The 12,801-nt window shown below is 35.9% G+C and overlaps 1 protein-coding gene across 1 annotated transcript in view; it reads left to right on the top strand.

The window, feature by feature from the left end:
• The window catches only part of NBAS (NBAS subunit of NRZ tethering complex), a 161,165-nt gene that overhangs the window by 17,389 nt on the left and 130,975 nt on the right, over positions 1-12,801 (top strand). Inside the window, exons 12-20 of the mRNA XM_066314779.1 lie at positions 3,422-3,550; positions 5,371-5,434; positions 6,650-6,843; positions 7,935-8,192; positions 9,001-9,126; positions 10,389-10,540; positions 11,299-11,433; positions 11,709-11,787; positions 12,463-12,567. Coding sequence (XP_066170876.1) covers positions 3,422-3,550; positions 5,371-5,434; positions 6,650-6,843; positions 7,935-8,192; positions 9,001-9,126; positions 10,389-10,540; positions 11,299-11,433; positions 11,709-11,787; positions 12,463-12,567 — 1,242 coding nt within the window. The remainder of the gene's footprint in view (positions 1-3,421; positions 3,551-5,370; positions 5,435-6,649; positions 6,844-7,934; positions 8,193-9,000; positions 9,127-10,388; positions 10,541-11,298; positions 11,434-11,708; positions 11,788-12,462; positions 12,568-12,801) is intronic.

The raw sequence follows: 12,801 nt of genomic DNA on the forward strand, positions 1-12,801 counted from the left end.
TAACTACCTAAGAGACTGTCTGAAAGTATGTTTTAATTCATGCAACTTAGGAATTAACATTCTATTAAATTAATCAAAGAGCTTTAGCATTAAATAGAGTAGCTTGCCACTTATTTGACTTTCTTAAAAATCCAGTTAGGTCATTTGCTGAAGCTTGAATTGCTGGGTTTCAGGAACAGGTCTAGAGATGTAGAGTTCAATATTAAATGTAAACCCTTATTTAAAAAAGAAGGTATAAGAGGCCACCTAATTGTTTGTTAATGAATATGATAGTCAGACCATGTTAGATGCATTATATATTCTACAAGAGGAAGGTAGATTGTGGTGAGTCTCAAATATATGCCCAAGAAATAAAGAATAAGAACAAAACTCGGCCTTCTGCACTACACCTATCCTACTAGAAAACAACAAAAAATCCTTTGCCCATAGTTTTCACACCATGTGGGGAAGAAAAGATGGGTGGATTCAAACTAATCATTCATGGCCTAAATAAGGCAGACACAATGACTTTATTTTTACAATCTGAGATACTATGGAAACGTTTTGCTAAGTAGCTTCAAAAGTTTATTAGGGGTCAGGCTTCTACTCCTAGGATGCATGTAAACCTAGTGAAACTGCTGATCAGAGTCAACTTATTCTTGACAAACTCTGGGTATGGACCTTGTGTTCTCCTCTGCCCTGAATTGGTGTTAAATCTTGAATGTCATGCTGAGGTGTAGGTGTGTGCTTTCTATATTTCTAAGATGTTGTACACAGTGCTCATGGCTTTCTTCATGCCTTAGGAACTTCCCATGCAGTACTGCACTTCTTTTTCTTATCTCTTGTCTACTCATCATATGTAGCCTTGGTTTAATTTCTTTTTCTATCCTCCTTTCTCTTGTTGAAAAGTTTGTTATCCCTTCTTTTGCTTTACAAGGAAAGAACAGTAAATAGTCTTCTACCACCTTCACTGTGTCCTGAGAGAAAAAATGGCTGATCTGAGTTAGAAACGACCTTAATAGTTTTTGGGATGTTTTGAATGACTGGTTAAAAGAAGTTGCCTGCTTGACTGGAAAAGGAAAACAAATCTTTCTGAATCTTTCTCAAGGGTGGAACAGGGAGAGGTTTTATTTCCTTTGCTGAAAATGCTAAAGCTGACTTAAGCTTTATTTGCTGAAAAGCTTGTACTGCATGTAGCTATACTAAACTTCAACTTCATTGCACTTGCCAGTCCTAAATTAATGAAGAAATGTGGAGGCTTATTCATCTTTGAATGTTTTGGTACAATTTCAGAGATTATGGCTTAAGTATGTAAGGTAGAGTTTTTATTCCTAGTGTGAAATTAACACAAGGGTCACAATATGACAGACACAGCAGCTAGAGGACTTGTATATTACTACTGGCTACACTGGGACTTGATTCTTAGTGTTGTTAAGTGACACTTAAAAAATGTGAAGCGCCAGCCTGCTGAGTTTCTTAACATCTTGTTTTCCTGTTCCCTTAAGCTGATGAGCTGTTTATGGAGGCAGCATTGTCTGCTTTGGCAAAGGACTGATTAATTTTTATAGATAAGAGGGCTTGGGTGATAAATTTAAGTGTGTTAATGGCCACCCGATAACTAAATCTCACAGCCAGAGAATTATTACTGACTTCTGAGTAAACATTTACCTCCTTTCAAGATCTGTGATGTATACCACAGATCAGTTATCTGAATGGGTTATTTATTTTAGCTCTGTTTCTAGGTCCTTTAACAATCTTTTGTTCTTTGTCCTTTGTGCATGCAAATTGATTTGAAAGAGGGAATTGCCATTAGAAGGCATATAAAGTTCCTGGGTAGACTACAGTTGAAAGTGCTGTGTTCCAGCTGCCTAAGAATATAGTCAGAGAATATGAATATTTTCTAATATAAATAATTCTTAATGGATTTAAAAAGCCCCTTAATGCTCTCCTTTTCAATTAAAAACACATTTTAGACATGGAGTTAAGGAGTGCTCTCAACAGCTGCAAACCACCGTACAACAGTAAACAGATTTCTTGATTGTTATTGCTTCTGTGGCATACCTAGAACTTAAAAAACCCTAGGAAATAAAATAAAAATGGTATTTAAACAAAAACCCTAGTCCAAACAAACACATTGACCTGAAAGGAATATTTTTATCTTCAAATAATACCTAGCAGTAACATTCTGTAGAAAAGCCATTAAAACTTCTGAATTGATGCATGTCAACTAACCTTTCTGTGTTTCATTTATGTTGTGTATTTTCTGAGAGGGGAGGTCCTGGCCTAAAAATTGGTCAGCTGCAAACTTGGGCAATTTTAACTATGAATCCTTTTTAAAACTATTTTGAAAGTGAACTAACAAAATGGAATTTTATGAACAATGTAATTTTTGGGAATCAGCATCCTGTTGTCTTTGAGGGAAGACAGGACACTTGAAGAACTGAATGGTCTTTCTGAAAATGTAGAGTTTTCTTCGGAGAGGGGTGAATAAATCTAAAATGTATTTTCAGAAATTGCTATTCATTTGAGTTTAAAATGTAAGTGTGTATTTAGAGTGTCTTGTGGAAATAGCATACAGATCCAGTTGTAAGTGTGCAGGATTTTGTGAATCCTTAAGGAGATATTTTGTTAGAAGTGTGTTCTGCCTCTTAAGGTATCCAGAGCTGAAGGAGAGCTTAATCCATGAGAATTTTTAAAGCCTTGATGAAGTTAACTTACAGATGTTGAATTACTTTATCTCTATGGACTTAATCTGATACTCACTATGTTACTACTTGTCTGTTGTCACTCAAGAGATTCTTGGATTCTGATTCAGTGTCCTGAAATGAACAATGTGCTCCTCCACGATCTCTTAATGTCAATGTTTCTTGTATTCCCTTTTTTTTTTTTTTTTCCTTTAGTTTAAGAATTTGATTTGTAATAATGCCACCCAGAAGTTTGCTCCCAGGGAGAAAGAGCTGTACTAAGGTGTGGTTTGGTAATAGTCTTCCTTGGGTGGACCAGAGAGTCAGGATAGTAGAAACTGAGGCTGCTGAATGGTTTTTCAGTGCAGAGAATGACCTGCAGTTTTCTCTCCAAGTAGCTCTGCGTTGCTGTCAGGGTGTTCTCTTAGGAATGCTGCACTTCAGGTTTTATTTGCCATATAACAACTTGATACAGAAGTTAACATTTCTCAAGATTTGTTCATGCTAAGGTAGTGTTCCTTTTTGCAGGTTGGTTTTACTCTTCCATACCACACCTGATCTCTTATCTTTTTCTTTTAGAAGAAGGGATTTTTTGTTTGTTTTTAATTTAAGTCATGTTAACTTTTCAGAGTGGAAGACTGTACAATTTTTTGTTTCCCTAAAATAGAAACAAAAAAATACACTGAGGTATTTTTTTGGGTGTTCCGTGGTGTATATTTTTATAATGTTTGTATTTGCTTGGATGTCATGTTTGGCAGGATGGAGTTTTCAAGATGAATCTTTCTCCTGATGGAGCTCTTTTGGCAGCTATTCATTTCTCAGGAAAACTGACGATCTGGTCTATTCCATCTCTCAGACAACAAGGAGAATGGGACCAAACTGCTCAGGTAAGAAGAATGTACATGTCTAGAAACTTGGATTATATATCTTACTCCTCTGGAAGTGTGTTTTTGTAGGAGATGAGAGGAGTTTGGATGTGTTAGCTGCATACTAGCTTCCCAGTCAGCTCCATGTTTTCAAGAGCCCTATACTAATCTTTCTATGTTATACCCATAAACTGTAAACTTGAAAAATTAAGAAAAAGAACCAATTATACTGCAATGAATTTTTCATGAGGCATTTTGGTGCCAAGTAGGTAAGGCTGTTAGAATTAGACCACAATGCCATTAGACTGAAATGCCTTTATAGAAGAGAAGTGGAGGCTAACATATATAAATTTGTTTCAGTGGTTGAAACTAAATTCTCCTGGATGTCTCAGTGTATTCTATTCCTCCCTCAAAATTTACGATACCTGGTTCCAGGTGATGCTGTAGAATATTTTCTTAATCAAGTTGCTGTTAAGTACAATGCTTTCTACAGGAATTGTTTGTAAAACTAAGTAGAGGAACTTACATTAGGAATTGCTCAGACACTGGCAAACTTTTATGTGACTTGGGGGAATTTGAATGCTGGTAATTTAAAGCTAATTAGTTTTCAAAGAAAAGAATAATAAAAGTTCATTTTAATGGGGAAATGCATTGTGAAAAGTGAAAATCTGAAACGATGCACACTAGTACCTGAAGTGTTCTGATTTTCCTCCCATTAATTTCTTGACTAATAGATAAAAAAAGACTTCACTTGAAGTGCTCTCGAAACCTATGAGACATAAACCCATATCAGTTCCAAACAGGGTAAACAAATGGGGTCAAAATACAATTTCAAGCTTAGTTAGAAAAGCATTTTTAAACTGCAACCAAAACAAATGGAAAAAAAAGTCAAAGAAATTCTGCTGTAGTGTTGGGATAAGTGTTGTGTGTCTAAATATGCACATCAGTTTATCTCTGTTTATAATATACACATCAGACAAATTTTGCTCCAGTATGCTTATAGTGAGTTGTATTTTTTCTTTCTTTTTAGCAATAATGAATATGTATTCTGAAGGAGCATTTGGGACTTTGTAATTCAGTGAGGATTATTTAAAGAAATATTTAGTGCTTGACTGTGCTCAGATTTTTTTTTACAGGTGAAACTGGTGTCCAAGTATAATGTGTACTTTCATAATGTGTGTTAAATTAACTTAGAGTGGCCTCATGTTTACTTTTCATTAGTAGACTCTCCTCCTTCTACTGAAAAATCAAGTCTGAAAAACACCACCTGCATGACCCAGCTGTGCTTTAGTTATTTCAGCTTCCTGTACTTCCACTGCATTGCACTTGGGGGCAGGATTTCTGTCACTGCTAAATCACGTTTAAATTAGCAGCACTGCAACGTAATTCTAAACTTTGCAATGCAACAATTAATAATGTTGCTTCTTTTCTTGCACTAGTCTTGAAAGAGGCTTTATAATTCTGAAAATAGCTGGGGAAAATACTTAAAAAACTTTGCTAGAATGTCACCCAAGACCGCTTACACACACTCTTTTGGAGATTATTTTATGTGCCTGCAGTCCTATGTATAGACATGAAAAGCAAACCCTTGGCTTTTGATTGCTGGAGCACTTTTATTTCAGAAGCCATTAGGGTATGACTACTGTTTAAAGCTGGTCAGGCCATGACTTGTGGTTTTGGTTTTTTTGTTTTTTTTTTTTGTACTGCAGCAGTTGTATGTTTATGCTTGAGAAAAGTTTGAATTTATAGGGAGAATTTTAATGGAAAAATGAGTGGGTCAGCAACTGATTAAATAAACAGGTTCTTTGTTACAAAGATTTACTTGATTATAATTTTTTTAGCCAGGTTATGATGAGCTTAACCCGGACTGGAGACTCTCTAGTGAAAAAAGAAAGAAAATAAAAGGTATGCAGTACAGTTAGATCATTATTTCATATCACTGTGTAGTTTAAAATAGTAATGCAAATATATGAAGGCTGAAATGGCTTAATTAAATCTCAGTCAGGTTGCCAAGATTGCATTATTTGAATTTGTAGCATGGCATAGCTAAATGAGTGTTGTAATAGTTTTTTTTCAGATTCTCTCTTAGGAATGCTTTTAGAGCCATAAAGAAGTTGATATTAGCATGGGATTTCATTTTTTCTTCCTATGAATGTCTAATAAATCTTGAAAGCTACTGTATTTTAAAGATATCAGTTTAAAATTCTAAAAACAATTCTGAAGCAATTTTCCTCTGACTGGATTTATCTCATCACTCTCTATTGTATTCCAAAAGTTCAGGCCTGTCTGTGCAGCCATTTAGCACCTGGTTGTTGCATGGCTGTTCCAAGAGTGCAAACATCAATAGCAATTTTATGATCCATCTGCTGCTGCTTGTACCCATCTATATTATTAGAAGATTCCTGTTTTTGTGTAATATTTTCCTTGCTGATTCTGTCTTTGGGTTAATTCATCTGACCTTCATAGGTTGGCTGCTGATTAAGCACTATTAAAAAAGGAATAATTTGACTTGTTTCTTAGTGCTGTTTGGGGAAAGGTTATTTTCATCAGAGGAATGGAAAGTGAGCCCACTCTCTGATGAACATTTTATCCCAACACCCAGTTACCATAATCAATACAGTGTCTGGAAATGCACAGCTTCCATCCTCAGTCCTAGAGACTTCTTTGTTTATATGTTTTTTTAGTTTAATATTCCTAACAATCTCCTCTTGAAATATGTTGATAGTTTACTTGTCCTCAAAAGCAGTGTAGCCCTTTCTGATTTTCATTAGTAGTAGGTTTGTTGCTAGGCTGAGGATGGCCTGATAGGTAATGAAGTAGATCTTTATCAAAGATCTGCCACTTTTCTTGCAAGTAAATCAGTTTACTGTGAAACTTGTCCAAATAATTTATATACATTGTATTTGTAATTAAGTGACTTTTTTTTGTTCTCCACAGCTTTAATACAAAAATGGTTTAGTAAAAGATAATTGATATAAAATACAACTTAATGAATCAAGGTTGCAAAAACAACAATAAATATCTGTTAGATTAGACCGTATTTCTTCATAATGGAAGTCTCCTTTGCTCTTACCTGAGGTTTAACATTATCTTTCTTTATATGGTACATTCTTATTTTAGATAAAGAATCCTATTACCCATTGATAGATGTAAATTGGTGGGCAGATAATTCTGTCATCCTTGCTCGCTGCTCTGGTGCATTGACAGTGTCATCAGTGAAGACATTAAGGAACCTGCTGGGAAAGGCGTGCGAGTGGTTTGAGAGTTCTCCCCAGGTCACTTCGGCTCATGATGGAGGATTTCTGAGTCTGGAGGTGAGCAGTGTGCACAAGCAGGCATCCTTTTGGAATGCAGTGTAACAGTTAGCTTTTTTGTATGTGATCCTAAGGTACGGGGGTTAAAATATAAGATATAACTACTAATAGGAAAAGTGATTCTGCTTCCGTATCTGTAGATGGGTTTTACAGAGAGTTTCTGAACTTGCTGCAGCTTAACTGTTCTAAGAAAAACTGTTCTAAGATAAAACAATAAATTACTTGTGGGGAGTAGAAACAAAACGCCTGGAAGGTTGAGTCTCAATGAGAGGAACCTTGCAACAGGAAAGAATTTACATTAACAATAACCTTGCCTTGTATGTTAGTACACCTGAAGAGCACTGCAACCATCTCTCTTCCATTTTGAACCATCTGGCTCATAGAGTGAACGCATTTCAATTAGACATGAGGAACACAATAAAGGCAGAGCCATGTAAGAAATACGCCTATTTATTTTTAGTAGGATTCCAGAAGAGAGTAAAATATAATAAAGTTAATCAGTAATTTTCTTAGAAATGGAGAAAATTACTTTTTTCTAAAGCTTATATTGAAATAGGTCTTAAAAATCTTAATCAAAGGTTAACATTAGAATCAGAAAATCTCGGTACACACCAAAGCTTACGTGTATGCTTTTGGAAAGTTGTATTATTCTGGAAATAATATATACAGCCAGTGACTGGCATACTACAGCCTAATGATATAGTCTGGGATTGCGTTGATCAGAAAACCTTGTTTGAATAGCTGAGAGTTGAAAACACTCCTGTATGCTTCAATAAGCTATAGAAAGCATGGGAAGATGTCTCGACTGTTCTGCCCTGTCTTGGCTGGTGCAGGAGGAATAGTGTAAGGCAGGTGACTGAAAGGCCTTCACTTTAGTAGGTGAGGGATGAAGCCTCAGATCCAGAAGACAGATGCAGTCAGGATTTGTGGAACAGGTTAAGCAAACTGAGAAACAAAGGATTTAAAGGAGAGAGGTGGGGAAGGGTGTTGATTTTGAAATTTGAAGTCCTGGAAGTGCAGATGTACTCCGTTCTTACTAAACCAGTTTATGTGTACTAGGTGGATGCTTCTTGTTCGTGTTTTCTGTGCAGTGTGAGGTGAAACTTGTTCCAAAAAGACTGCGCTTGGAGAGCAGACCTGGTGATGAAGATGAGGGAGAAGATGACTCGGACTCAGATGAGGAAACTTCTGCTAAGGACAGATATTTCAGCTACCTAAAGCAAGGCCTGTACTTTGTGACAGAAATGGAACGATTTGCTCCTCCGCGGAAACGACCACGTACTATTACAAAGAATTTCCGCCTTGTCAGCTTAAGGTCCACAACTCCAGAGGAACTGTACCAGAGAAAAGTAAGTCTAGAAGGAAAAGTCACATCTCTTTTAATCAGCTTTATTTAGAAAGAGCTTTTTATTTTTCTTTTAATTCTTGCTGTGTTGACAATAGGATTTAGGCACATATTTCTGAGATTCTCCCAACTGTGAGTTAAGTGTGCTGTGTCAGCTGATCAAAGGGATCCTTTTTTAAAACTAGCAGTATAATAACTGAAAAAAGGTGATGTTTCCAGTGAGAGACACTGTGCATCATTGTCTTGGCTAGACTTGGACATGAAGTCACGTGTTTGCAAGTGGTGGAGGACTTGGCAAATATATTGAATGGAATCAATTTAACTTGTTGTTGGCCCAGGAGCGGGTTAACTTACAGTCTTCTGTTAATGTTTTGCATGTTTTTTCAGATATATGTACAGATTAAGTCTCTGACCCATTCTTACCAAACAGATACTGCTTGGTTTTTAGGAGTGTTGGACAGATTGCTTTGTCTAGGCCATTCCAGTTGTTCTGATGGTAAACCAGCACACACTGTTACAGTTCCCAGGGAATGCTCATGTCAGACTAAATATGATCTATAACTAATATGATGTTACCTAAATAACATCATTCTTTTACTTGGGGAATGAATTTGGGGGAAAATCTCTGATTTTCCAGAGGTGTCTGTCAGATCTGAGTCTTACTTTTCTGTATCTTGAACCGCTCTCTTTCCTACCTGCTTATGTATACCCACAGTAATTATCCCTCTACCTCTTTCAATGCACAGAATTAACAATTCATTGTTTAATATGGAAATCAGATGACTTTCATTTTCATGTGTTTGCTTTTTTAGATTGATAATGAAGAATATGGGGAAGCTTTGTCTTTAGCTCAAACATATGGCCTTGATTCTGACCTTGTGTACCAAAGACAGTGGAGGAAGTCGGCTGTTAATGTCACTTCAATTCAAGACTACTTGGTGCGTTTGTGTTCTGTGACTTTTTTTAGGGTTTCTTATCAGACTGAATGTGTTATCTTTACATAAATGGAATTCTCAATTGTGTTCTAATTTATGCAACGTAAATTGGTGACAGTTTGAAGAATTGTCCTGCAAATTCCATCTCATGTCATGTGGAAGACAGCTATTTAACTGAAGGCCTGATCTAGAAACCTTGGCAGTTTAATGAAAGTCTTTCTTTTGGAATGTCTTCTAACTTCTGTTAATAGCAACACACTTTCTGTGTGTAGTCTCTTCCCCCGCATGCAGCAGTAGATTATTGCCTGGAAAATGAAGAATAATAATTGGAAAAATCAACTATTTGAACTTCCAATTATTATAAAAAATGAATTGGAAAGGTGAAGCTGGTATCGGTAGCTATATCACAAAGTTTGAATAACAAAATTTACAGTGACTGTAACTGCAAACTGTAACTGAGCTTTTCAGTAGAATTTGACATGGGGGTTTTTTGGCTTGGAAAAAAGACTTCTAACTCAACAGAAAAATGGTGTTGAAGTTGTACAACCTCATGGCTGTGGTTAAGTAATAGAAATATAGGATTAGTATAGAATAGTGACATGTAGTTTAATATTAGTATAGTAGAGTATAGTATTAGTAACCTAGGTATATTAGTGTATATATGGTAGTATAAATAGGTATGTTAGTCTAGGCTAAAGTAACACAAGAGATCAAGAGAAATGCAATCTTTTTTGTCAAGTCATATATTGACTGAATGTCAAAATTCAGCTATTCTATATCTGATCTGTAATGTCAACCAAAGATCAGCAGATAAGGCAAATACATTTTGTAATTCTGACGCCTTTTCTGTCACAGAATCTTACTGGCATGTGAAGAGGATTATACTGAAAATGACTAGTGCTATTGTGGAATATATACACTTAGTTTATAAAACATATATTTTACCCCCAAATTGTCACATTTTGTTTTGTGTAAAAAGGAGTGACGTTAATTAGGATGTACAAATAATAAATTCTGTTCCACTTGTTTTGGAAGTTCTGCTAAATCATTTGATATTTCTGTGCTCTTTTCTGCTCGTATACTCTGAGGGAATTGTGTTTGTGTTCTTTTCTCTTTTGTTGGTTTGCATTGTCAGTCGCCAGAGGAACTTGACATCTTAAGTGAAAGAAATACCTGAGGAAACTTGAGCCTGGTTTAAGTTTTCTCTGGTTCATTGCTTTGGTTGGACCATGTAACATTGTGTCTGTGCTCTTGTTCTTGGACAGAGCAAAATCAAGAAACGTGCGTGGGTTCTTCATGAGTGCTTGGAAAGAGTTCCAGAAAATGCAGATGCTGCTAAGAAGCTGCTTCAGTATGGCTTGAAAGGCACAGACTTGGAGGCTCTTGTTGCCATAGGAAAAGGAGAAGATGGTGGCAGGTTTGGAAATAGCTTTTTTTTGTTTGTTTTGTTTTTAGAGAATGGTGCATAAAGTATTTTATAGTAATTCTGTAATTTTTTTTTTTACCAACCACTCGTTAAAATATTGAGAAGCTTTTTGCAGGACATAAAGAAAGGCCATGTTTTGACTCAGACTATTCTATGCATGTCCACAAAGTACCTATATGTTTCACCCCTGTATATATATGAAATACAGTGTTCATCGTAAATGAATTGTAATTTCTTCATCAGAGGGAATTTATGATGTCAGTATTTTACTATGAGAATCTGTTTCTCTTGTTGCTTCTGAAAGCTGCAACTAGCCCTATAAATGTGTTTTGTTATGTCTTAATTGAATTGATCAAGCAGAAGCAAGATACAGTAGAGGCACTTCTCATCAGTGTTTGCTCTGGTTTTGGTGGTAGAAATAGAAAGAGGCTGTTCCTTCTTTGTGCAGTCTTTTATTACCACTGTGTGCTGTAGAGCTGCTGCCAATCCCACTGCTGGCTGTGGAATTTAGAAACTTTTATCAAGATGGTTTTGGTTTGTTTTAGGGAGAGAGAGGAAACAAGAGTTGATTCCTCTTGTTGACAGGAGAAGAATCCCTTCTTGTTTACACCACGAAAATTCAGTATTTTTCTATAAATGTGCAGATTTTTAGTCAAAACTTAGACAAAAACCTGTTTTAATATGTCTCTTCAAAAAAGTTCACTTTTTTTTTCCTCTTCATTGCTTGGATTGCTGATTTTGTCTTCCAGATTTATCTTACCAGGGGAAGTAGACATTGAAATTCCTTATGAAGACCTTTTGTCACCAGATGAAGAAATGGATTCTAGAAAGGAAAAAGAGGCCAAGAAGCGTCAAGAACTGCTATTATCAGTAAACTTCTCAAAGTAAATGAAATGTTAGGCCATGTTTTATTCAGAATTATTGGTTTATAATAACTACACAGTTGCAAAACCCTAATTAATTAATTTTCTATGTATTAAACCTACTAGAAAAGTGGTTTAAATTTTAGTTGGCATTATACTGTGTCCAAGTTCTCGTTTTACTTAATTTCTTGATATATCCCAATGCAAAAAGTCATTAAAATGTGTAACCTTTGTCTTCATATGCATGTGACATAAAATATTAGTGACAGATGTGAAAATTCCTGTTCTGAACACAGGCTGACACTGGAACAGAAGGAGCTCTGCCGTAGCAGGCTGAAGCTGTTAACTTACCTTGATCGCCTTGAGACCTATGAGGTGAGTCCTGAGTTCTCACACCACAGCTATTCCTGCAACTTCTGCATCACATCATCTTATCCTTTTTTGTTATTGTGGTGTTAATGTTTATAGCCTTGTGGAAAGGCTACAGTCTGCCACTGGAGAAAAGTAAGATGCTTTCTGTTCAAGTACCTGTGTTTCTCCTGTTCACTGTTTCAAAAGGATGGCTTCCAGTCCTGAGAGGTGCAGGTGGGCAAAAGCCTGCTTTGAACATCCTGTGTCTGCAGGGAACTGAATTATGCAACAACATGAGATGTAGAGTTCAGGCAGGATTACTGTGATTTCCCTGTCAGTCAAATTGGCAAGATCTGTGCAGGTTCTCTGACAGTTCTTTTTCTTCCATGAGCTTACCATTGTGAAAGTTTTTCCAATGCCAAACTGTATTTTACTAAGTTTTTAGATTTTAAGTTTGCAGTTGGCAATGCACGTGCTCCCATTATGGTTCTGTAACTAATGATGTCTAAACCTTAAATAAAATAAGGCAGAAAATTGTCTTAGCTTATCAATCAAAAATGCATCTGTTTTTTTCATACTGAAACAAAAACCCCAGCATATATCTCATACTTGCTCATCCTAGGATAAAAAGATGTGTAGACTTTTTGATGCTTTTGTAAATCTTGCATAAAAAGCAGTCTCGCTTTTTTTTTTTTAAAGGAAATCCTTGGAGGGCCTCATGCAGCTGAGCAACATTATGATGGAGAATTCTTTAAGAAGTTCAGAAATCAGAATATTGTACTTTCAGCAAGAACTTATGCTCGGGTATTAATATTTATGTTGATAGAATACAATGTTGTTTTGGTATTGCTCTTTGCACTTAAGTGCTTTTCCTCTTCCCTTTTAACTTGTTTGAATCTCAATGGAAATTTTAGAGGTGGTGTCATTGTTTGATTTTAAATAAATAAATGCGATGACCCTGAACTTGTTTTATTTGTTGCTAAAGAAAATTTTAAAATTAGCTTTTTTATTTGTATTGTACGACCTAAGCTTTCTTGC

The sequence above is a fragment of the Sylvia atricapilla genome, chromosome 3 (assembly GCF_009819655.1).
Source record: "Sylvia atricapilla isolate bSylAtr1 chromosome 3, bSylAtr1.pri, whole genome shotgun sequence".
Lineage (NCBI taxonomy): Eukaryota > Metazoa > Chordata > Aves > Passeriformes > Sylviidae > Sylvia > Sylvia atricapilla.